Raw genomic sequence first — 24966 nt, 5'->3', positions numbered from 1 at the left:
CCCCGCGTTTCTCTAACGAAACCCCAGTGAGCGCCGGAGCGCGGCGGCTCTCCCTGCTGCGGCGATCCCCGAACCGCCGACAGTCCCCATAGTAGAGCCTGGCTTGGACTTTTGTCTTTTTAATTTTTTTTTTCTTTTTCCCGAGTATGAGCAGAAAGGGCAGCGGAGGGACTTGAGGCTGGAAACAGGAGGGCCGGAGATGAGGTGAGTCCTGGGGCTGGAAAAAGACAGCACTGCACCCCTGAGGATGCTCCTGAGGTGCTTTTAAGCGCAGGATGGGCAAGACCTGGGCTGGCGTTAGCCGGGGAAGGAGCGATCCTTCCCCCAGCTGGGGCATGGACGCCTTCAGGAGGCTCTTCCCCTTCCTCTGTTGTGTCCCAGCTCAGCAGCGAGTAAATACAAGGGAGCCTGTTTCGGGGATGCCGGGCAGGGATCCGTGCCAATGGCTGGCGGTGTGCAGGGAAAGGGGGTCCCGCAGGGGAAGGGGGACAGGAAAGGGGAAGCAACAGGCGGTGTGGGCAGACACCCCGATTCCCGAGTGGGACAGTCCCGGCAGCGGCTTTGCCGGTGTCGGAGGGAAGGCGGAAAGTTGTGGGCGGGGGAACTGGAGGAGAGCCAGCAGTGGAGATGGGTTTTCAGCAGCTGGCTTATCTCTTTTCGTCTTCTTCCCCGAGCTCAAAGGCCTGGAACTCCAGGTGTTTGGAATTACGAGTCTGACAACGGGGTAATCACCCCTGGGACCGAACCAGAGCTGTTGGACACCACTGAGGCCATCGGACACCTCTTTATAGGGCTCCAAGCAAATCACTGATAGTGGCCAGCAAGATCTCAGACCCCAGGAATGAGGTACCCCAAAAAACCCCAGCCCCACTGGGTATCATGCCTGAAATGAACTGGACGTGCTGCCTCTAACCTGCAGAGATGGCACTTTGCTTTTCTGCTTGGAGGTGTCTTGTGTGACTCAGGAAAAACTTTCTGGTGCCTTTGGGCTGTGATCCCCAGGGAGCTGCTGCTTTGCTGGTGGTGTGTCAGTGAGGTAGAGCAAGGGGACAGAGCAGGGGGACAGCGGGGACAGCTGGGGGGCAAGCCCGGGAGCGTGCAGTGCCATTCCTGGAAGCCGTCTGGGTCTGGTTTGCACTGAGCTGGGGATTTCCGAGCGCCATGTGATTTGGGGGAAGCACCAGCACGGCTTCCTGCTGGCAGCTGCCCCCAGCTGGGCTGTGAGAGGCTGAGTCCTGCTGCTCTGGAGGTGGGTGCTCGAGGATGCTCTCATGGGTCTCTGCAGCGCCAGGGGAGCTTGCAGAAGAAGGGTTTGGCAGCAGGGAGATGCTGCTGAGAGCCCAAAGCTTCTCTGAAGTTCCCCCAGCCTGCGTGCTAGGCCTTAATCCCCATCCCGGCATCTTGTCTTGGCTCGTTTCCTGGAATTTTCCAGCGTTTGGGTTATATTTGGGATCGGCAGCCAATAACCCCATTTCTCACGGACAGCCCAGCTGGGGCTTGGCTCCAGGAGGAAGCATAGAGGGAGCAGAGCCAGCACCCAGGACCGTGCTCCCCAGTGTCTCCTTCCGCAGCTGTCCTTCCACAGATGATTAAAAGGCTGGAAAGGCTGGAAAAGAGGGGATACACTCCCTTCCCTGGAAGGACCATGCACCAAAGCCCCTGCCTGGGTTGGGGCTGGGGTGGCTGCAGTTCAAGGGCTGCTCAGGGAAAGCAGCCTTGGTCTTTGGGGCGTGAATCCACCAAGAAGCAGCCCTGGTTGCAAAGATGCTCTAGGACAGGCTGAAGACCAAACTGTATCTGGACTTCTCTGGGGCTTGAGGGGAAGCCTGGACACAGGGCTGGAAGGGAAGCCCAGAGACAGGGCTGCTGAGTCTGCAGCCAGGCAGTGATGTTTCCTAGAGCAGTGAAAAGCCAATGTGTCCCAGGATCAGCTGGTTTCTGGGCAGACTGTCCATCTGGAGGCTGGCTGGCTCAGGACTCTGGCACATGGTGGCTGAGGTGATGCTGTCCTGTTCCTCCCCCTGGGATGTGGCTGGATGGGGCTTCTATTCTGCTGTCGTGGGGAGAAGGGAACCCCCTAAAGCAGGGAAGTGGCAGACATCTGGGTGCCCCACACACAAGATCCTCCCAGGGAAGCTCAAGGGGGATGTGCAGAGCTGGTGTTATTTGACCTACACTTTGCTCTGAGGAGCCTGGAGCTGGACAGATCTGCACTCTCTCTGCTCGGCCTCTTCCCAAAGCAGTGGGAGCCGGAGTCTCCCTGTGATTGCCCTCGGTGCTGGACCCCTTGTTGTGCTCCCCAGCTGTCACACGAGGGTTGGAATGTGCTGCTAACGAGGCCGCCTGCGGCTTCCAGGCAGATGCTTGTGCAAGTGTGTAACTGTCTCGGGATTGATCCAGGGAGGATGCGCTGGGCACTGGAGCCCTGGGAGGTGCTGGTGTGGAGCTTCCCCTCTCCTTATCCTTCACTATCATTAGTGCTCTTCAGAGGAGCTTGCAAAGCACTTCCCTCCCCCCCCTTCCCCCCCAAGCCTTTGTTTTGGCAGCCCTTAATATAAAGGGAGCCTGGGGAGGGAGATCAGTTTTAAAATTGGGGAAACAGAGGCAGGGAGCGTGGGACCGTCCCCGTGACCACCATCCTGGAGTCTGGCAGTGGGTCTGACTGATCCTTCCTGCTGGGTTTCTTACTAAAGCTTATTTGGGGTCAAAAGCGGAGGTTTTCTTTGGTGACCTTGCCTCGCTCCTGCAGGACTGGGGGAGGAAGCCCCCCTCCCGCAGCTCTCCCTGCTCTCCCCTTTTGTTTTGCCAGTTTCTAAACAGACCTCTCAGCGTTGTTTTTAATTTACAACAAAGCCTTTGCCTTGCCATGTTCCCCTTCGGTTTTCAAATGAGAAAGGAAAGAAGGAGAGAAAGAAAAAAAGAAGGAAGGAAAGAAAGAGCTTAAATAAAAAATTAAAACAGCCCTCAAATCTGAAATTAGCAGCTTAGTCTGACCCTGAACTTACATCCCTCCCATCCAGTTCATTTCCTTTCATCTCTAGACTTGCCAGCAGTCTAGGAAATCAGCTTTTCACGTGTCTCTGCCTGCTACCTCCCCAGCAGCAGCTCTGCCGTGTCCTTGCAGAGCTTCATCCTGTGCTCATTTGATTCTTGCTAAACCCTACTTACTGAGTTTTGCCTCTGCTGCTGCTAGTGAAACCAGGGGCAGGGCTGAAGCCAGCAGCTTTCATGGCCAGGGATGGGATGGATTTTGTGGTCACTCAGCTCGGTTTGTAGCCAGCCCTTTGCAAAGCCAAGGCTATTTTGGGAGCGCTGAGGGGGGTGAGCACCACATACTCTGTGGTGTGGATGTCCCATGGGAAGTGTCTGTCTCTTTCTACCCAGCAGCTTCTCTCATCCTCTTCCAACCATCCTTTGTGGGGATGCAGGGTGACGGCAGGGAAGGTCTCCAGCTCCACAGCCACCTGCTTCACTCCCTGTCTGCTCCCAGGAGTGGGATGAGATTTGATTTGGGGGTCTGCAGGTGCTTCAGGAAGGGATGCGTGAGCCCCTGGGGTGCCAGTACCACCTCATGATGGGAACTGTGGTGCGGGAAGGAGGGTTACAGCCTTTGCCAAGGCTCCTCTAGGAAAAGCTTTGATTTTGCACGTGGGAACTGAAGGCAGAGACCTGCAGGCTGCTGCCATGGCGCTGTCCCAGGCCCTGCCAGGGCTGGCGGCGGGATCTGTGCAGTCATGTCGTAGGAAGCTGCTGTCTAAGCTTGTTGAATGGCAGCTTGCCCTTCAGAATTCCCAAAATAGGCAGTGCAAGCAGCGATCTGGACTTGGACAGGCCTCCTGTCCCACCCCAAGCCCCAGTGGACGACAGCCTGATTTCCAGGAACACAACAACTCTGAACATCAGGCTCAGCTGAACTCTGCACCACAGCTAAACCTTGGAAGATCTCCCACTTTCCACCTCTTTACATGGATCTGCCCCAGGTACTTGGGGGGTGATGGAAGAGCAGCAGCCAGGTTGGATGCATGAGGGTGAACAGTGGGAAAATCTGGTCTTTCATTCGCTGCTGAGGCTTCTTTTCCCATAGCTGGGATTTCATGTCCTGGTCATGTCCACTGTTTCTCCCATCCTTCCCTGCACATTGATCTCTCTAAGCAGTGCAAGCTTTGGAGAGAGGTAGAGAACAAATCTGTCTTTTGGCGCAGTGCCCCTTTCTGCTTCTTCGGGTCATAAATCCCAGGGTGTATTTTTGGCTTTGTGATAAATATAATTTCTGGGGAACATTTTTCTCCATCAAAGACTGACAAGGTCTTTTAATGGCCTGGTAATTTGGTAGCAGTGCTGACAAGGATCCTGAAAGCAAAACTGCTGCCTGTGGAGCAGAGAGGCTGCAGTGCTGTGCTGGCATCCCACTGGCTCAGGGACAGCAACAGGTTTTGCTTTTCCATTCCCAGCAATCTCCAACAGATGCCTGGTAGGAAAACAGCTGGCAGATGTTTAGCAGGTTTGTCGTTCTCTTTATTTTATAACTGCTGTTCTATTCAGATGGTGCCGAATTATGAGGCACATTCCCACCTGTCTGATGAATAAGAGCAGCATGCAGGATAACACAGAGATCCAGCTGTGGATGATGCAGGAATGCAGTCATGGATGAGTTAGAGGTCTGGATTCAGGAGATGAGATGTTTGTTTCCCAGTTAGCAGCTCAATATTTGTGGAGGTCTGGCAGAGTGAGACACTAAAGGAGAACTGATTTCACTGCCGTTGGCCCCTGGAAATGACACATTTAATGGGATGTCATCTGCCAGGGTGGCTGCTCATCACCCTGGAACAACCCAGTCTCTACAGGGAAGAGCCTGCAAACAGCAATAGCTCCTGGAGCAGAGCAGATGGAGCTGAGGGCAGCAGAAATGGTGACATGGAGAAATGTTTACAGGCACTACGTGCCTTGCTGAAATTCCAGGGAAACCTGGCTGCAGGGCCAGGCACTGCTCAGCCTTGCCATACCTCCTTCCAAATGGAGCCTGCTGGGTGCCTCATCCTGAGGGTATCCTGACACTTCCTTCATTACTGGACTAGCATCCGCATTGCAGTAGTTATATATAAATATATATGTATGTGTACACACATACGTATTTTAGGAACTGTTAGGTGTTAGAAAACTCCCCAGAGGGCTTTTTTTAGAGGTGTTATCAACAGGATGTACCTTGAACATGTGGAATCCAGGAAGCCCTGGAGAAGGGCTTTTCTCTCCAGTCTCACTGTGCCCGCAGCTCCCTGGCCTCCACTGGGATCCATCAGGGCTGCTGTGCCACAGATTCTTTCCCTTGGGACAGGGGGGAGCCATGACAGGATGCCAGCTCCCTCCATCGGTTGGCATTTTGGAGAGATCATGCTTTTTTTTTTTTTTGAAGTGGGGAACAGGCCTCTTTGACATGGTTGGGGGCAACAAATGAGGGCAACAGGGGTGGAGCCATAAAAATCCCACCCAGCCACATGAGATAGGGAAGGTCTGCAGATACCCTGCTATTAAAGTCATAGTGCATAACATTGTGTGATGGCTGTGACCCCCTCTGTGGGGCAGAAACCACCTAAAACTTACATTTTCAAGTCTGGTTGCACCTGGGTACAGCAGAGGGTTTGATGGTGGGGTTGGATGCCACTGTGCCTAAGTAACAGTGGCAAAGCTCCAGCTCCTTCTGGAAAGCCCGTGGTTAGTGCACTAATGGCACTCATGCTGGGGTTCCCACTCACACCGGGCTTGCATCCAGCCAGGGTTTTCCCCTCGGTGCCACCTGCTGGCTGCAGTGCAGAAATCCCTGCCAGGCAGATCCTGCTGGCATTTGGGATGATCACTAGGTCCTGCTGCCCCTGAGTGATGACCCCAGGGGTGAGCTGGAAGGGGAGCAGAGGGTTTCGCTTTTCAGGTATTTAGCTGATCTCTGCTGGGCAAAATAAGATCTGCCTGGGGCTCAGGACTGAATTTAGGAAACAGAGTTTATACAGCAAGCTTTTGGCTGAAGTTGTCTTTTTGAATGATGAATGGTCCTTTCCAAACCGGCTGATGCTATGATTCTATGTGCATCCAAGGTTTGCACCATTCCCTCCTGCTTGTGACTTTGGGTCAGTCACTTCCCTTGTCCATGAACATTTTCCTTCCTTTTTCTTAACTGCTTCTCCATTTCCTCCCATCAGGGGGAGGCCGTTGGAGGACTTTCTCTTCCCTGAGCCTCAGCAAAGCATTTAGCACCAGGGGGAACTTGTTCTCACGTTACCACCCCTGGCGACGGGCACAGGTAACGAAATGCCCGGGATTTCCACCGGAGCTTCAGGGAGGACAGGGAAAAACACCGCAGGCCTCGTCTGTGCTGCTGATCTCGGGCAGGAAGGGGTGAGCTCAGCACTTTGCCGAGCCGTGACCTCCAGACCGAGTGATCCGGAGCATCGGCTCCGCCACGCCGAGGGCTGCCGGGTGCATTGTGTGCACTGCCGCATCCTGGCACGGTGTTCTCCTGCGCCGGGCTGCGCTTCCCTCCTTCGGATGTGGGTTTTGTTCTTCAGGACAAACACACGGGGCAGAACAACAGAAGTCATCCCCCCCCACCAACCCGCCTCCTTTTCCCATTCATCTGGGCGCTGGGGCTGTGTGAACCAGCAGCCAGCTGCGGTCGCAGCGCGGTCCCCGGGGCCTCGCTCGCCAGCCGCTGTGGCAGGGTCAGGGGTTATGTGCACTGAGAAATCCCTGGGAAAGAGATCCTTCCCCTTTGCCAGAAAGAGGAAAGGGCCACCAGGTTGGGACTACCTGAGCTGGTGGACTCTGCTGATGTCGTGGCTCTTGCTCTGTCGCAGCAGTTATTGGTAAAAGCCAGGAGGGGAGAGGTCGGGTGAAGCCTGGTGAGCTCCCGGGCTGCTCAGGAGGGAGGAAGGGCTCTGTCTGCCATCAGTCCTTGCACAGGGCACATGTGGCAGTGCTTACCCTTTCCAGTGCCTGGGGCTGCTCCGTGAGGTGGCAGCAGCTGCTCCAGGTCACTCTGTTGTGTGTGGAGGGGCCAGAAGCTCACCCCAAATCTCTGTTCCCATGTGCTGCCAGAGCAGCAAGGCCAGCTGGTGTGAACTCACCCCTGCGAGTGTGCCCACACATGCTTCTGGCTTCGTATGTGATCCAAATGTGCCTCTTTCTCCTTCCAGAAAGCTCCACCCGTGAAGACCCCAGCCTTGGGTTTCATGTTGCGCTGAGCCTCTGCCCTCGCCCTGGCAGGCCCTGCCCACCATGGCTTTGTGTCTCAAGCAAGTCTTCAACAAGGACAAAACGTTTCGTCCCCGGAAGAAGTTCGAGCCGGGCACCCAACGCTTTGAGCTGTACAAGAAAGCCCAGGCCTCCCTCAAGTCCGGGCTGGACCTGAAGGCGGTGGTGCAGCTGCCTCCCGGCGAGAGCATCAATGACTGGATCGCCGTGCACGTGGTGGACTTCTTCAACCGCATCAACCTCATCTACGGCACCATGTCGGAGTACTGCACGGAGAGGAGCTGCCCCATCATGTCTGGGGGCCTCAAGTACGAGTACAGGTGGCAGGACGATAGCAAATACAAGAAGCCGACCAAGCTGTCGGCTCCGCAGTACATGTGTATGCTGATGGACTGGATCGAGATGCTCATCAACAACGAGGACATCTTCCCCACCAGGATAGGTGAGTGTGCTCTGGTTCTTTGCAGGAAGGCTGGGGTTTTTAACTGGTGCAGGTTCCCAAGCCGCTGGTGCACCTCGTGGTCGGTCTTGCTGGACTTTGCGATCCCAAGTGTTGTGACCTTTCCTCTTCCAGGTGTTACCCAGTGTCTGTCCCACACCATTTTGCTGCACACTGAGCTCAGGGTTTCTCATCCTGCTGCTAGGGGATGTGAAACACAATGTTCTCCTTTTCTGTGCTTGGACTTTTCCAAGTATTCTGTGCTTGTGAGAAGTGGAGGCTGGTAGGTCATCAGCTTCCTTGCCTTTCCTCAAGGAGCTGAGCCACAGGGCTGGTTAGAAGTGGTCATCACATCCCTGCAGCACGCTCTTCTCTCAACTAACCAAATAAATTTCTTTCTTGTTTTCCACGTAGGTTCATGGTCCCAGGGTCTAGCCTTTGTCTGACCTTGCTGCTTCACTCAGCCCTTTCCATCTCAGCCCTGATTATACCTCACGTCTCGCTGTGTAGCTGAGGCATCACTTGAGCAGAGATATTCCTGTCCCCAGGATGATCTTGGCCTTTCCACTGCCAAGACCCAGGGTGTACAAAAAGTTTGGCCTTGGGAGCTTGCAGCAGCTGCCAAAGGCAACACAGCCTACAAACTAAACCCCCTGCTGCTGACCTGCAATGCTCAGCACCTGCCAAGGCAGACAGTAGCTGCTACCTCACTGCTTTTTTGTCATCTGGGGAGATGAGTTAAAGGGTTGGAGCTGATGCCTTGGTTTGTGGGTCTTCAAGAGCCTCAGGTCATGCCTTGGACTGGTTGTTTTACAGGTGGAACACGAAGCTACTTCAATGCAAAAAAGATATTTAAGGAGCTCTGGGGGGGAAAGGCAAGGCTTTGCAAGTCTGCTTGACCTTTTTTGTTTTGCCAAGCAGCACAGTTGACAGAGCTGGATGGAATCATTGCAGTTTAGGACTAGAATTTTCATTAATATGCTGGGAAACACTGAAGAAAATGGTCTGTGTGGGATTACTTGTATTACTCACTATTGAAGCCCCACTTGGCTGTGCTGTACATATAGCTGTGTGTCTTGTTTAGGGAAGTCTCCGGCTCTTGGGGGCTGAGAAGGGTTGTGGGTCTCCATAAGCAAGAGGGGAGGCAGTGCCTGCAGCCTGGTTGTACCAAACTGTTTTGGCCCTGGGATGGGGTGACCTCCCCCCCCCAGACCCCTAATCTGACCTGGCTGCTCTGGCTTTGCCTGGGGTTAGGGTGGGACAACTCCCCTCCTGGGAGTTTCCTTCTCTCTCCCTGAAGCCAAGCCCTGCAGGCACTCGCTGCCTTCTTCCCCTTGCTGGTGGTCTGAGGCTGTCAGGGTAGGGCAGTGCTGGGTCCCTGTGCTGTAGGACAGGCAGATAGGATGGCTTTGGGGTGCGTGGGATTCACCAGGGACATTCACTGTGCCATGGAGGCATCTCTCCCTCGTGGGCTCCGTGGTGTCCACGCATTCCGGAGGAGGCTGGAAGTGTGGCTGGCTGACAGTGTGGGTGCAGGATGCTCTGAGCCAGCAGCCCCAGCTCTGCTGGGGACAACAAATTCCCCTTTAATTCTGGTTTGCCACAGGGAGCAGGCTAGGTCTTCCCCTTCTCAGTTTGTCCCCGAGAAGAAGATCTGCACACCCTTAAAAGCAGAGGCATGGATATGGATTTACTCTGTTTTCCCTTCAGCCAGAAAAGAGAGTGACCTGGTCCAGTTTTGTGCCTTTCTGGTGTGATTTGGGATGGGATGCTGTTTGAAAGCTGCTCTGGGGAGTAAGGGAGTCTTAACACTGCAGAAAGCAGGCAGCCACAGGAGGGACATTGCAGCACCCTCCGCTCATGTCTCCCTCTGTGGTGAAAAAGCCCAATACAGTCATGGCCCTGCTGGTTTGCACCCCATTTCTGGCACTTCTCCCTCCAAGGTGTAACACATCCTGATGTGGGGAGGGATGGCTGGTGCCTCTGGTTTCCACTTCTTTTTTCATTTCAGTGTGGGGACAGTTCTGGGGCAGATCCAGGCTAGCTGCAGGTGATTGTGGGGCAAATCTGTTTTTTTCTCTTCATTGTTCCTGGGATCCCTCTTCCAAGCACCTCTGTTGTGGGGACCCTTGTGTCCCTTGAGTGACTTCAGTCCTCTTGCTGGCACGTCCCTGTGGTTCTGGCCTCACACATGCAAGAGAGAACTCAGGCTGAGGTTGTACTCTGAAGCGGTGTTGAGGGGGGAAGACAGGGGGAGGAGGGAGCCAGTGGCACTTTGTCATCAGTATGTCCACAATTAACTGCCTTTCACTGGCCTGCCTTGTGTGCTGGGTAATTGCTTGGCAGCTCTGGCATTTCAGAAGATGGAGGTGTTTGGCCGAAGGGAAATGTCACATCCGCCTGCTCCTGACGGGCTGCTCCTCATCATCACTCTGGATGATGGAGGAGGCTGGGCAGGATGCACTGGATGATGGAGGAGGTTGGGCAGGATGTGGGACTCAGGGACAGTGGCCAGAGTGACCAAATGTTGATGTTCAGCCTCTGTCCTAAAGAGCCAGAAACAAGGGAAAAGATCCAGGACAAGGGAAGGCACTGAGAGGACGCAGAAGAGATGTGAACTGTTTTAAGGAGGTGAAAGGAGTTTAGTGTGGAGAAATTTTAAATGTCATGCTTTGGAGTTGTGGAGAGAAATTAGCAGGAGAGGTGGGATTCAGCATGAAGGTTTGTTTCAGTCCTGCTTGGTCTGGAGAGGTCCCTGGGCACAGCTGACCACCATCTGTGCAAGTGTTTCACAAGCTGAGAAAGCATCTCAGCTTCCCCTCCTGACCCCTCTTTGCCATGTGCCATAAAGCTGTCCCAGCACAAAGATTTCCCTGGCTAAGGCCACCTGACCACAGACAAAACAGACTTTCCTTTTTGCTAAGTTTGTTTATTTTAGAAACAGAAGTGTCCCCCAAACTTGCTAATGTTGCCTGAGGCTAACCTCAGCATCCTTCTGCATCCAAGAGCTACAAAGCCAGAAGCAGCACATGATTCACCACGGCTTGCTCACAGCTGTCGGTGCAGTTATGGTATTTCCTGGGCCAGAGGGCGGAAATCCTTCACCCCAGGGTGAGAGACTCAGCTGGAAAGGAGCAGAGATGGTTCACTGGCTTGTGGGCTCTCAGTGTCCTTTGGCGTCACAGGGGAGGCCTTGGCTGGGGCAAATGGTCACAGCTCCAGTGACTGGAGCAGAGCTGGGCCCTGCTAAAGCATCTGCTCCTTCAGCACAGTGTCAGAGGTGCGAGGGGAGTAGAGGGACCCAAGTGAAGAACACCTTTGGTTTAGCCAAGATGTGTGACTCAGAGCTTGTGCCAGCCCTGCAGTGAGGCCAGAGGACAGGAAGGGAGCAGCAGACAGCTTGTGACCTGGCAGACTTAACCAGCAGGACTGCAGTCCTCGGATGGCATCAGTAGAAAATCCCCGTGGTGGGGATTATTCATGGGTCTGGGGGTGCTGCCAAGCCCCCTGCATACCACAGCAAGGGTTGGGGAGATACTGTGCCTTCCCCATCCCCAGGGAAATCCATCTGCAAGGCTCCATCCCGCTCTATAATACTTTCTCTGGAGTGGAAACCTGTTTGTCAGCCAGTTAAGATGAGACAAATCCCTGTGTGGGGTGAGCTATGCCAATCTGGTGGCTATAAATCTACAGCAGCAGCGGCTTTTCCAGATGACCTGCATCAGTTTGTGTGTGCTAGTGCTTTGTTCCCACTCTTCCAACTGATGTAGCTGTCCTGAAAAATGCATTTAAATGGAGAATAAGCATTGTTACCATTCAGGGAGAAGAATAAATGATTCTACAGGTGTCCTTTTACCAGCTGGTAAAACTATATCAGCAGATTTATTCACTGAGTGGCCACATGAACAAATTACCACCTGGAAAATATCATCTCCCCCCTGTAATCGTTCTGCCCTGTGATGCCTGGTTTTAGGGAGCTGTGGCTGGGCAGCAGCGTGCTGGGGAGGAGGGCTGGCTGGCTGGCTGGGGTTCCCAGGGCCTGTGGCAGCTGGCTGTGTCTGCACCAGTTAGCCCAGCATCAGGCTGCTGGTTGCACAAGGCCAGGTGTCCAACATCAGCACCATCGTGGCTGCTGAAACCTCTCCATTCTTAAATCAGCACAGGCGCAGCGTTTGGACCAGACCCAGCGCCGGAAACACCCCGTGATCTCTGCCAGATTTGCCTGTGGCTCTACAGAGCGTCAGCCACAGGAGATTTTGGAACAGTTCTTGGAAAGCTTTTCAGAACTCAAGCTCTGCCATTCAAGCATGATCCCAAAACAATTAAAAAAAAAAAAAAAAAAGAGAGAAAACTTGGTGTGAAATTATCTGATACTTTCTCACCATAACAACAGGAGAAAAATGTTCAGAACTCAGCTAATTATTGGTGTTCTCTCCGCTGGCTATTTTTTACCCAATTTGTCTTTTTTTTCTGCTATTTTCTTCCAAAATTAACACCACAGCAGCTTGCAGCTGCTGCCATCATGCCATTAGTTTTAAATGGGGCTTTAAAGACTTATTTTTAGGAAAAATGAGTCACCGAACACCACGGTGGCCAAAATGAAATTGAGAAATAACAACAATTCATCATGAAGTTCACTGAATTACTGCATTTGCAGAGGAAAAAAAGTACAATTGCCAAGAAGCAAAATAGCTTCCCAGTACTGATTCATCATGAAAAAATTAAATTGGCTGGAGCACAAGTGTTAGGGATGGGAGATGGCAGGAAAGATCCAAGAGCCACTGGCAGTCCCTTACCATAAGCACAGGCAACTTGTTACCTCTCATTTTCATTTCCTTTTACACATGGTCCCACATGGTTTCCTTATGTTTTGAAGCAATCAGCACGGAGTGGGAAAAACAGATTTCTTGGAGCTTTAAATCAAATCTTGGGATTTTCAAGCAAAGCATCCAAGACAAACTGAAGGTGCTAATTCATTTCAGGTCTGTGAGTCACGCTGCTTGGAGTGAAACTCTACCTGCTGTACTTACAGCTTTTGTCCTGATTTGGAACAGGGGTAAAGTTCTCCCTTTTCCTCCGCTGTGGATGGCTGCTCTGCTCCACTCCTCCTGGGATTGGGATGTTTCTTCCCTGGGACAGGAGATGCTCCCAGCTGTCTGGTCTCTGTGCAGTGTCAGGGTAGTGCACGCCTGGGATCATGGGTGGAAGGGAAGAGCTGACCTTGTCTATAAATATTTTTCCTGGCATTTGAGCAAGTTCACATTGCATCCTGTGGTGCCCTCCTCATCCCTCACAGAACCACAGAATCATTAAGATTGGAAAAGACCTCTAGGATCACTGAGTCCAGCTGTTAACCCAACCCTGTGATCACCACTAAACCATATCCCATATCCTCATGCCTTCTGAACACTTCCAGGGGTGGTGATTCCACCACTTCCCAGGGCAATCTATTCCAGTGCCTGACAACCCTTTCAGTGAAGACATTTTTCCTAATGTCTAAACTAAACATCATGCAAGAAGAGTCAGAGGGTGGCCACTGCCTGCCAGACTGGGAGGTTGCTGCTGCTTTCTCCAAGGCTGCTGGATGGTGAGCACCAGTGAATTAAATGTAAAGGTAGTTTTAATGCAGTAAGTGGTGGGTTTTGTGGTGTTCTGCTATCCCCCCAAGGCAGCTGAGACCAGCATCAATTGGATGAATTGGGATGGTGCTGCTGGGTCCCTGAAGGTCTGTAGGACTGGGGAGGGTGAAGCCAAGCCAAGCAGCATCACCCTGTCAGAGTGGTTTGTCAAAACTTGGGGCTCCATCCTGGCTTTGCCCTGGCCTGCCATACTTCTGCTAACAGGACCTCTCAGCCATGCTGGGTCAGTCCCACCAGCCTCATCCCCCTGCTGCTACCACCAACCTGCTACTCCCGCTTTGTGCCGTGGTGGTGCCATGATGTGAATGGCAACGAGCTGCTCGTTTTGGAGCGAAACATCTGCAAGGGCAGGACAGGTGAGTGGCCAGTGCTGAGATCCCTGTCCCAGGCCTTTCCCCTTGCTGGGATGTGCTGGCTGCAGGAAGGAGGCACGGCCTGCCCTCGCTGTGTCCCCTCACGTGCCGGAGAGGATGTCACGTGTGTTGTCTGCTGGACATCCGCTGCGCCAGCAGCTGTGACCCCGGGAGAGCCGTGTTTATTCCAGATCTTTCTGCTGCTCTCCCCGTGTTGTTCACATGCAGCCTTTACTGGAGAGCCCTTTTCTTTCAGCTCTGGGCAGTGGGATGGGGAATTTCTCCAGCTCCCTGCCAGCGTGGCCAGTGCCCGCTGGGGCTGTGGTGGGTTGCTTTCCAAGTCACTGGAGACCAGCAGTGAGGCACGGCTGCTGCTGGCAGAGGCAACTTGCTTATCAGAAATCCGCCCTGCTTCCTTCCCGCAGGGAAGGGCTTTGATCAGCTGGCACAGAGCCCCGTGCCAGATGCAGGGTCCAGTCAAGCATCCATTGCCTGTATCGAGGGTCCTGGCACAGGAGACACAGACGTGGCTGCAGCATGGGGAGAGGAAGCGGGACGCGATGGCCAAGGGCTGTGCCTCCCTAGGCAGGTGTGCAAGTGAGAGGGTTGTTGCAGGGAGAAAGAGTCAGAGCCAGACCTGAGTGATCCCAAAGGACTGTAGCTGGTGGTGTCATGGCATGTTAGGGTGAGGGATGACCTGCAGGAGTCCATTAGTAACAGGCAGCCACCACTGCAGCCTGGACGTGTCTGGAGGGAACGGCCACACACTGACACCTGGTGATGGACACAAAGAAGGGCAGCCCAGCTTCACCTCCCGAGAGCTCCTGATGCTGCTGGTTCATGTGAATCACATTCAGTTGGGGTAGCCCATAAGTGTCCTTGGAGGTCCTGGCAGCTTGATGGTATCTTTCCGTACATCATTAGGTTTAGGAGCTCAGCAGCTCCCATAGTTGCTCACAGCCATGAGATTTGAATTAGATGACCTTTAAAGATCCCTTCCAACCCAAACTGTTCTTTGATTCTATGATTTACACTAAATCTCAGTTCCCTGATGGAAAAGCTGCTTTTGGAAAACCCGGAATGTAGCTGGAGGTGTCTCCCCTCTAAGTCTCTCAGCTGCAGGCACGTCCACAAAGACTTGCTGGTGACTGATGCATAGGACAAGACGGTTCCTGGCTATCCTCAGGACAAAAGCCATGGAAAGCTACATGTCACCATCTGGCAGCTCTGGAGGTGGCTCACATGACAGCAGTGTCTGGACCATAGATGTTATCAGCCCTGGCACCCTGAGATTCTCTGACCTGCTGTCCGCTCTCTGATCTTATTTTCTTCTCAGCTCAGGACTGGGTTGTTCAGAACAGTGCGTATTCCCCAGCCAGGGCCCAGCAATGTGTGTTCATCAGAAATTATTTGCCGTAACAAACCTTTCTTTATTAGAAGAAAATGTTTCTTGACCAGTTCTTCAAAGCTGGTCTGCAGGGGCCACCCTAATGGCATATCTGAGTCTCCAGCTGGGTGATTACAGCTTTTATTTGCTCAGCAAATTCTCACTCGGTGCAAGAAGCTCAAATGAAGCCGTTGATAAAGCACCGTGTCCCTCCTGGCTGCAGGGGAACCAGGAGACCTCTCTCTGATCCATGCCTGTACCAGACTGGCAGGAAAGGAGAGCTCTGCAGCTGTGCTGAGGGTGACTCTGTTTTAGACCAAAAATCATTTTCTCTTATGAGTACCAAGCCCAGCACCTGCCAAACCCTCGCAATTGAAAACACGATGTCAGAGGGATGGGACCTTTGTGTTTGCCACCTACGGAGGAGAACAGCACGGCACTGCTGCTGGGAAACAAAACTGCCAGGAGCCTCTGGGAAAAAAATGTTTTAATTGCCTTGCAAGGCTGATGAGAAAGATTCAAAGATAAAAATTACCCTTTTTAATTTTTTAGCTTGGAGATTTGCTGATGCTTTCCCCGGCGCAAAATTTGTGAGCTGGCCATGCTCGAGCAGAGTTTGTTTGAAAAGATTTTTCAGAGGTTATGTGCTGCATTAATGAGAAGCTAAGGGAGGAGGCTGGTACAACCGTGGGAAGGAGGTTTTTATTTTGTTCTTTGCCTATTTGCATTGAATTGCTCTGGGGAGAGGAAGAAGCTTCAGGAAAACAAATTCCAGTTGTTTCATTTTCCTCCTCACAAAAAAAAAAAAAAAAAGAGAGAATGTTTAGGGTTTCAAAGCCACATTTCCTTTAGAGATTTACCACAGGGTTACTGGCACTGATGGTATCACAGCCCTGAGATTTTCACTGTGATAGCAGCATGTTTTGACAGGGATATAAATGTCCCACGGTGTGTCCTTGTGTGGAACAAAGCTACACGTATAGAGCAATGCCTGGTGGGTCTCAATCTTGACCATCCTGGGAGGTCATCTCAGGGGGGAGCATCATACAGGTGCAGTGAAATTACAACCCAAACATCATTAAGGTGGGAGGTTTTCCTCCTGATTTAATGAGACATTTTATTGAAACAAGGATCAGGAGAAAAGGTAGAAACCTCACCCGTTTCTGTTGATGCATCAGATGTGATGTTTGAGGGTGTGGGGAGGAAGAAAAAGAGTGTGAAACATGCTTTTAGTTCAGAGGAACAGGAAAGGTATCTCTTCTTCTGGGAGGTGGTTTGACTTTGTTTGTGGACCTGGATAAATACAATTCAGCTTATGCTGTGCCTGCACAGGCTTGTAGGGTAAAGGCAGGGAGAGGGGGCAGAAGAATCTTCTGCCAGATTGCTCTGGATTGAACCAGATGTGGAATCTGTGGTCTCCTCCAGTGGATAAGAAACTTTCTCTCCTAGGGCAGCTCCCCAAATCCTCAGCCCATGCCTGTGTGAAATTGCTTGTTGGGTAGTGAGGGAATATGTGGGAAGAGTTAGATGGAACATTGTCCCAGTGTATCTGTCATTCTTGACATTAGCCAAGGGAGTCCTTCCTTGTCATCTGTGAGTGCCTGTCAAATGTGCCAGTGACATTTAAATGCTAACTGTTTTCTTGGAAATTGTCAAATGGCTTCCAATTTGCTTCTGCTTTGCAGGTGTTCCCTTCCCCAAGCAGTTCCAGCAAGTTTGCACCAAGATCCTCACCCGCCTCTTCCGTGTCTTTGTCCACGTCTATATCCACCACTTTGACAGCATCATCAACATGGGTGCTGAGGCTCACGTCAACACCTGCTACAAGCACTTTTACTACTTCATCAGGGAGTTCAGCCTCATTGACCATCGGGAGCTGGAGCCTTTGGTAAGGATGCTCCAGGGATGGGGAGGTGGAGGGTGAGAGAGGCACGAGAGAACACAGCACTGGTAGGTTCAGGTGGGGGCAGGACTCTGAGCAGTGCAGTCACCCTCTCTGGACTCTTTTCAGCCACCCTGCCTCAGAAACACAGTCATGTTTTCTGTCCTGTAACCATCAGCCTTAGTTCTCTGAGAGAGAACTTCTCAGCAACACCAAGAAAATCCTTTGCCCTTGGAAAACCCTCCTTAAACTTTGCTTCTACTGTGGTGTCTGTGAACCTCTCTTCAAAGTATTTCCAGCCAGTTGTGTCCACACGGCTTTCAGGGGTCAGGTTTGAGCCAAAGCTTCCTTTCCAGAGTCTTGAGTTTTCCTTTTAGCAGACCAAGGTCCCTGCTTGAGATCCCAGTGTGAATCACAATGAGGCTGCAGGGAAGGCAGTCCCCAGTAGGACACGCAGCTTCAGACAACAGCTATCGAGGCCAAACTTGAGAGGCCTCACTGGAGCTGCCAGTTTCCCTGCAGCTCCCCTTGGGAAGCAATTAGCCAGGCAGAGTGTCAGTCCTTGAAAACTGCAGGACTGGTGGGAAGCAGAGACCAGGCAGCCTGGGCACATAAACTAGAAAAAGCACGTAGTTAGTTTTGTGAGAGATACAAGTGTGTCACAGGCAAGGTTGAGTGTAGTGTGACCCAGAGAGGACATGTTCCAGTGGGGAGAAGAATTATTAGGAAACCCTAATCATGCTCTGATAAGGCCTGGGTTGCAGAAAAGGCCGTATCCAGCAGCAGAGAGTCAGGGAAGACCAAGAGGGCCTAGTCCCAGAAAGAACTAAGAAACATCCCAGGATGAGCTGCCTGTTTAGGATCTGAATGTGGGGGAGATGCCCCTGCCCCTAAATGCCAAGCACTTTACTCCTCTGCATTCATTTATCTCAGTCAATTGGCTGCCTGTCTGCTCTGATCATGATTTTGGGGATGGAGAGATGATGATCTAATCAGGGGAGACTTGAATGACAACAGTATCTACTTTAATTGTTTTGCAGAATTTGATTGTGACATTCATTACACAATGGCCCTCAGCTTCAGTAAATGGCAGCTCAGCATCAGTCTGTCCTCTGTTCCTCACCAGTGCTCCTCATGACAAAGTTCTTCAGAATTGATAAACATCCCATAATTGTGTCATCCCCTTGGACTGATGCTTGCTAATGTAAATAATTAGCACCTAATAGCCAAAGCAGAGGCTGGCATTGCTAAATAGGCTTTCAATGCCAATGACTCACATGCAACATGAGATGATTGATGGGTCTGGATGAATTCTAAGATGAACAGATTTTTTTCCCCGTGATGCAACTAGGGTTAAACTACAAGGAAACGAGACACATTTGCCTCTGGTCTATCTTTGTCTCATTGCCTGGCATTCAAGCCTCAAGCAGTCCCAGCCAAAGGGTTGGGAGGATGGACCAGGCAGGAGGAAGGACCTCCTTCCGTCAGGCATTGATTTGCCATAGGTGCATATGAGAGTGTCCTGCAACCAGGCTGCCTCATGAGCCCAGACAACTGTCCTAATCTTGCATTTGCATGCCTGGAGTTAGTCCCTATGAATCCATGACAGAGGAGACTCCTGCCTGTAGAGGTGCCTGTTCCCTGCATGTGATTATGGAAGGCCACCAGGCAAGTGTGGAGAGCACATCTGGAGCATGACAGCAGGTCTGAGTCCTGTATTATGGTTGGAGCATTCCTGACATGGAATTCTGCTGAGAAGCCCCAGTCTGCAGATTTTGGAGTAAGAAAAAAAAGAACCAACAACCCAGCATGTCCTCAGCCAGAAAATTCACTGTTAGGTCAAAATAGCTTGGAAAATTACAGGGGTGAAGGAGTTCTCAGTTTCCTAAGCCTTCCTCTGGCTGAACTTCCCTTTGCTGCTTCAATTTCCCTTTTGTCAAGCTTCCTTGGGATGTGATTTCTTAGCAAATCTTGAGATCCTTTTTACAGTTAGAACCAGCCAAAGGCAGTGATCCACTCTCTTTAACAAATCAATAGACAAGGGAGCAGAGAGAAGCCGTGCACTTGCCTCCCTGACAAGGGCAGGACACGGTGCTGGGCTGCAGCACTGGCAGGGGTCCAGCTGGTTACACACTAAAGCAGAGCTGTGGGGTCATCCTACTTTCCTTGTTCTTCTTTTTTCAGAGTTGCATTCTTCCTTCTCCACAGACCAGTCCTACTTCAGATCTATTTTGCGAGTATGTTTTCATGTGCAAACCTTCCCCTGGGATGCGTGAGGGGATCTGTGTGCACGTGCAAATTCACAAGCCACGAATCTGATGAGCCAGAATCACACTTTCCTCGCTGCAGCAATGCATGTGATTTAGAAACTATTAGCTGAGCTCCTTAAGGCAAGGACAAATACCATCTCCCACCAGCTGAAAGCTGGACACTGTCCTAATGCAGCTGGCATGATGCCATTCTGGCTGAAGAAAACAGTCTCTTAGCCTAAACAGAGTTTGGTCTGGCTGGAGGTTTCCTGTGGCCTCTGTTATTAGCACTCATTTGCATTGCAGTGTGACTGTGGGATCCCTTGCCAAAACCACAGGTCCACTGGGTGAGCTGTGGTCGGCTCCCAGAGCAAGAACTGGGAGCAGCTCCATGTCCTGTCTCCCTAGGCAGCTGCAAAGAGAGGCTCTGAGTGGCATCGCCTTGTCTGGCTGCTCCACGGCTGAGCAGGACCTGCACCTTTCAATGTCTCAACCAAAGCTCTTTCCTTGGACTGCTCTCAAAGCTAGAGCACAGCCCAAATAATAAGGATGCCAGGATGGAGCTGCTGAGGCAGAGCAGTTCCCAGGAGGGCTGGCATGGGAAAGAGAGAAACGCTCCCCGAGACTCCCACAGTTGCTTCCTTGGGTTGGTTTTGGACACCTGCCAAACTGCCTGACACGTCACGCTACTCAAACCTGTCTTTTGCACTTACTGTTTCTTTCCTTTCTCTGCAGAAAGAAATGACAGAACGAATTTGCCACTGAAGTGTTCTGGCAGGCAACCTCTGCTGGCTCATTTGGAGTCCAATGGGACAAGACACCCTGTGGTGTGAGACCCACTCCCAAGGACTTGCTCTGGGCATTCCGAATCAATGAACACTGCAGAAGAGCCTCTTCGGGCCAGTGCCAAATCCTAAGTTTTCCAAGAACTTCTGGACAGGCTTTTCATTTAATAGGTTCCAGTCTCTGTTGTATGGTTCCTGTTTCAGAAAGCCACTGACTTACTGGAGAAGGAGGCACATTTGGTTCACTTTTGCACACTTTGGTTTCTAGGGCTCAATCCCATGTCCAATATCAAAATTTCAGTGACGTTTCCTCTTGTTTTGTCCTCAGCTGCATTGATCACCAAATATTTAAGTAGCAATTCCTGCCCTGTGAGCAGGTGTGACCTTGGCTACTGAATAATGCCTGTTACCTTCCCCACATGCAGTGGGTTTGTGATGACACCTGAGATCAGCCCTGCAAAGCTGGTGACATTTCATCCCAGCTGCCTTCACGTGGTTAGTTGTTGATGTACTGTTTTTAACCATGAGCTGTGAATGTCTCTCCTTCTGCCCTAACTCATGCTTTACAAAAGGGACCATTTTTCCTTTCAAGGGATTTTTCCACATTTGGAAGAGGGGACTTCATGATGTTCTAGGATGCATCCCACACTGCTTGGACTAATGGCAAGGTAGCCATGACTGAGGTGGTGAACTAGGTCACTTCTCAGTGTGATCAGCACAGTCTACATGAGAAAGTCTCAGAAAACGGTGGAAGGAGCCTGTTGCCAGAAAACAACATTTTCAACATGTCAGCATTTCCTGATGTGTTGTCTTGGCTCAAGATCAGCAGGTGCTGGCTGTCAAAATTGTTGCTTTTCCATTATCCAGCCTTACAGCAGGTGGAGAAGGACTTTAAGAGACATCTCACCTGCTCTGTTCTTGAGGCCCCCTTCCAAACCAATGTGATTCTTAAACCTTTTTGACCTTCTGAAAGCACACAATTGCCACCTGGTCTGTGCTATTACTGCCCTGAAAAGTATGTCTCAGAATTTCTTCCCCTTCTGCTTGCAGTGCCTGATAACTAAGGTCGTGTTCCCTGTGCCATTTCTCTTTTGACAAAAGTGTTTTTATTTTCCTTTTTTACTGTTTTGGGGGAGTTGAAATCAATTTGTCTGAGCCACAGAATTGTAATGTTTATGTTTCCTGCTCTTTCGTCTGGGAAAGTTTTGTATCCAAAATACACAGATGATATTTATAACCTGGGGTTTGCCCATTTTTGGGGTAGGGAGGGGATATGGCTAGCAAATGTAAATATTTAAGCCAACATTACAGTGCACAAGTGAATTTTTAGTGCTCAAAGCACTTACTTTGTTGTGAAAATCTATTTTTTTTAAATCTTGTGTACCAGAGGTGTATTTTTAAATAGAAATAAAACAGAGCAAAATGGACATGAAACCACATCATTCCAACATTTTCTGTGTAAAACTATCAAAGTCCAAACATATTTGTTCTGTTACTAATTAAAGAGACATTAATAACCATCACACTGGCATATTTCATTCTTCTCTGATTCATCTGTAGTAAGACAGGCACCATGAAAAAGCACCCAGGATAACCTGAAGAGTGGTTTTCCCCTGAGAGTTGCAGCGCTGATGGATCTCAATGCCATGCTGAGACCTCAGTTTACACCTCAGTAAGTGGCTTGGCAGAGGCCAGTGTTGCTGGTCAGCATCCTCCCCTTGCAGGCTTTTCACCAGAATCCCCCCTGAAGGTGTTTTACCAGGGATGCATGGTGGTGAGCTTTACTCACTACTTTGGGCAAAGGTGTGTGGGTCCTGGGATCCGTGCTCCTGCCTCTTCACATAAATCAGAACCGTGGGCACAAATTGCTTGTGGAGCAGAGGCAAGAGACAACAACAGCTCTATCAGGAAGCTCTGCCTTCCTGAGGAGTGAGGCCAGGCTGTTCTCAAAGCACAGCACCCTCTGGGAGCTGGTAGGGTTGGGAATTATGGAGAAGCTGCCTCAGCAGTGGGGGCTGAGGGATGAGCTGGTAGCAGCCTACAACTGCTTCAAGGCGAGGTACAAAGATGACAAAATCAATGTCTTCTCAACTGTGGAAGATGGTGAGACAGTGAGCAACAGCCACACTTTGTAGCTTGGGAGATTCAAATTAGACAATGGAAAACAAAATCCACAGGAATAGTGCTGCCACTGAACAGATACCCCGAGAGAAAGCATTAACCTTCCTTGGTTAAACAAGACTTGGTGTAAATAATTTCCATAAATAAATAAAGCACAGAAGCCTGCTTTAATTTTTGTCCTCCACTTGTCCTGCAGCAATGAATTCCACCAGGTAATTATGTACTATGCCTTATGAAAGGGGAGTGTACTTTTAACCCATGCCTGAGGGTTTCAGCCCTGTTGCTTTGTGAGTTTTTCCTGTTTACCTCCTCCACACCATTGAGTTTCCTTGTGGAAGAGAAAACACTATTTTTAAAAGATCAGCTCACAGGCTCATCTCAAGTACCAATTTAAAAAGAATTTCAAAGGTCTTTTTTTTGTTGTTGTTGCTGTTTTCTTTTTCATTTATTTTCTTTTTAATCCAATTTACCCAAGGAAAGAAAGTTCATGATTGTGCTGTGACAACTGTATCTTTAGTAATTCTGGAAGCAGTTTAGAAAGGGGAGACAGGGAGATCATTCACTGCCAGAGAGGCCTTTCCGTCTCTCTCAAAGACACTGAGCTATTCCCCAGGTCCTCATCCATCTGAGTGCCTTCCAGCCTGGAGAGTTTAATGTTTGAGCACAGCAGAGATGTTTATGAAGCAGAAAGCGCTGAGATAAGTATCTGAGTCAAACTTCTCCTTTCAGGAGGCTGAAGTGTACCTGTGAGGCTCCAACATCCCCAGAGCTTCAACAAACATCCCTGAGCAACTTGAAAGCAGGCAGGAACACAGGGATGCATTAAATATGCACATATCACTTGTTAGCCCCAGCTCCTCAAATGACTCATCTGCTCAGCTGGCTGCCAGGTGCCTGGGACTCATCTGTCTTTATGCAAAATTCCTCGGCTCTTCTGATGAAAGGGAGGTGTGCTACTGCCAGGATTTTGTTTTTCTTCTCTGCAGCCACCCATTTCCTTTGGGACTGAACAAAAGGCTGTGGCACTGGTCACCAGGTCAGATTGAGGTTGGCATGGGGCAGACTCTGTGCTGTGCAATATCTGCAGATGTTAGAGAATTTAGGAATAGCTTTGGATGGGAGAAAAAGGGCTTTGTGGAACAAAGTGCCACAGAGAAGGAACAAGGAGAGGGGTTGGTCTCACCCAGTAAGCATATTGCCTTTGGCCAGGCATGGGCAGGGCTCAAGGCTGACCTACCCCAGCAGGAGACCCACTGGCAACCCAGTGGGGTTGAGCCATGGGGTGGTGGGGGGTTTGCTGGTCTGAGTGGTGGCTTCTGGCTTCTGTGTTTAAACTTGCCCATGCTAAGGCTGGACAGTCCTGGGTGAATGCTCACAGTAACCATGACATCATCTGGTCTGAGATGTACCTTCTGTCTTGGCTTGTAAAATGTAAGAGAAGACTTTGGAAGAGAGAAAAAGGAGACAATTAGAAGCTGATTTTTCGAAGGGGACAAAATCTGTCCATGCTGGAAGATGGCCATGAATCTACTCAGGATTAGAAAGGGATGAGTTAATAACACAAGGTTAGGTTAATAACACTAATAACACTACAACATTCCTTAATTACTTTTTTGGAGGTGGGCTAACATTCAAAAGCCTTTCTTGACTAGAGGTGAGAGTGTTTCTCTTGAATGTGTACAGCTTTTACTTTCTGGGGGCTGACAGCTGTGCTAACACAGCCTAGTCCGCCAGATTCCCTCATGCAGGTCAGGGAAGGATAAATGACTCACAAATGTCAAGAAAACCTCCAAGCAAGCGTGTGGCATTCAGGTCACTGTTGAAAAGAGACCCTGAGTCAGAGCTGAAATGCCAGCAGTGTGTGTGGGACTACTGCATGTCTGCATGAAGGTAAAACAGAGCACCAGCAAATGAAGTCTTTTACACAAGAGTTGCTTTCTATAGACGTGGCTCTGGGGGAAACAAAAGCATGGCCTGCCTGCAAATTTCCTGAAGGTTTCAGTGGAACACAATCCATTCACCTCCAGTGAGGCACCTTACTTTGATGCTTTGGAGATACCAGGTGGTGTCATCGGCTACTGACATCCATAGGGAAGGACTCACTGCCCGTGCAGTCACTCACTGCTGGCCACACTTTGACTGCCCTGGCATCTCCAGTCTCTTCCAGTGTCTGAGCTCACCCAACTTTCTCCCCAGCCACAGGTTCCTTGGCAGCAACAAGGATAACTGGGATAGCACTATGCAGATGATACCCACTGGATACTAAGGGAGTGCAGCAGCCCCATGGTTGCTGCTCCTGTAAAGTATTTGGCACATGGGGACTTTGTATGAACCCTGGATTGTAGGGCTTCTCTTGCAGAACAGTTGTGTCCAGGTGCTGGCTGCTCCAGGGCACAGGTTGCTCCATATTCAGCAAGTGGTGGTATGCATTCAACATCATCGTGCCAGGAACAATAATTGTGAGGGCATGAAAGAGGATTCATATTTTCAGGATTCTTCAACTTGTGTGAGTCTTCAGCCTGTTTTAGAAGGAGAAGGTTCACCACCATTTGGGTAATCCTCCAGAAGTAATTTTATTATTAACTTTAATGAAGCTGTACCACACAGGGGTTGCCATACTGGGACAGACCTCTTCTTTATAATCTCATATTTATTATCCACTAGGCCAGTTACCAACTGCTCTGGGCTATGCTCTAATGACAGAGCAAGGTAAGCATTTTGCCAGCGTTCATGTGGCTGTCAGGTGAGCATATGAGAGAGCTGGCAGTCTCAGGGCAAACTGCTACAGACATCCTGGGCTGGAGGCCAGGACCAGCACTGCACTCGTGGTCTCCCTCCCTTGGGGACAGTTTTGCTCATCTTGCAGATT

General features: G+C 50.7%; 1 protein-coding gene across 2 annotated transcripts; it reads left to right on the top strand.

The window, feature by feature from the left end:
* MOB3C (MOB kinase activator 3C) lies at positions 1-21487 on the top strand. Of its 2 annotated transcripts, XM_050307211.1 has the most exons (5): positions 1-204; positions 675-846; positions 7185-7684; positions 16746-16948; positions 19927-21487. In XM_050307211.1, the coding sequence occupies exons 3-5, from the start codon at positions 7267-7269 to the stop codon at positions 19954-19956; spliced, it is 651 nt and encodes a 216-aa protein (XP_050163168.1). In that variant the 5' UTR covers positions 1-204; positions 675-846; positions 7185-7266; the 3' UTR covers positions 19957-21487. The 2 variants fall into 2 exon arrangements, with proteins under 2 accessions (XP_050163168.1, XP_050163169.1); XM_050307212.1 differs by lacking the exon at positions 675-846.
* The last annotated feature ends 3479 nt before the right edge of the window (positions 21488-24966 follow it).

Source organism: Myiozetetes cayanensis, unplaced genomic scaffold, assembly GCF_022539395.1.
Source record: "Myiozetetes cayanensis isolate MyiCay16 unplaced genomic scaffold, myiCay2020 scf12, whole genome shotgun sequence".
Lineage (NCBI taxonomy): Eukaryota > Metazoa > Chordata > Aves > Passeriformes > Tyrannidae > Myiozetetes > Myiozetetes cayanensis.
Note: the sequence above shows the minus strand (reverse complement) of the source record. Positions and strands in the feature narration are given on the sequence as shown.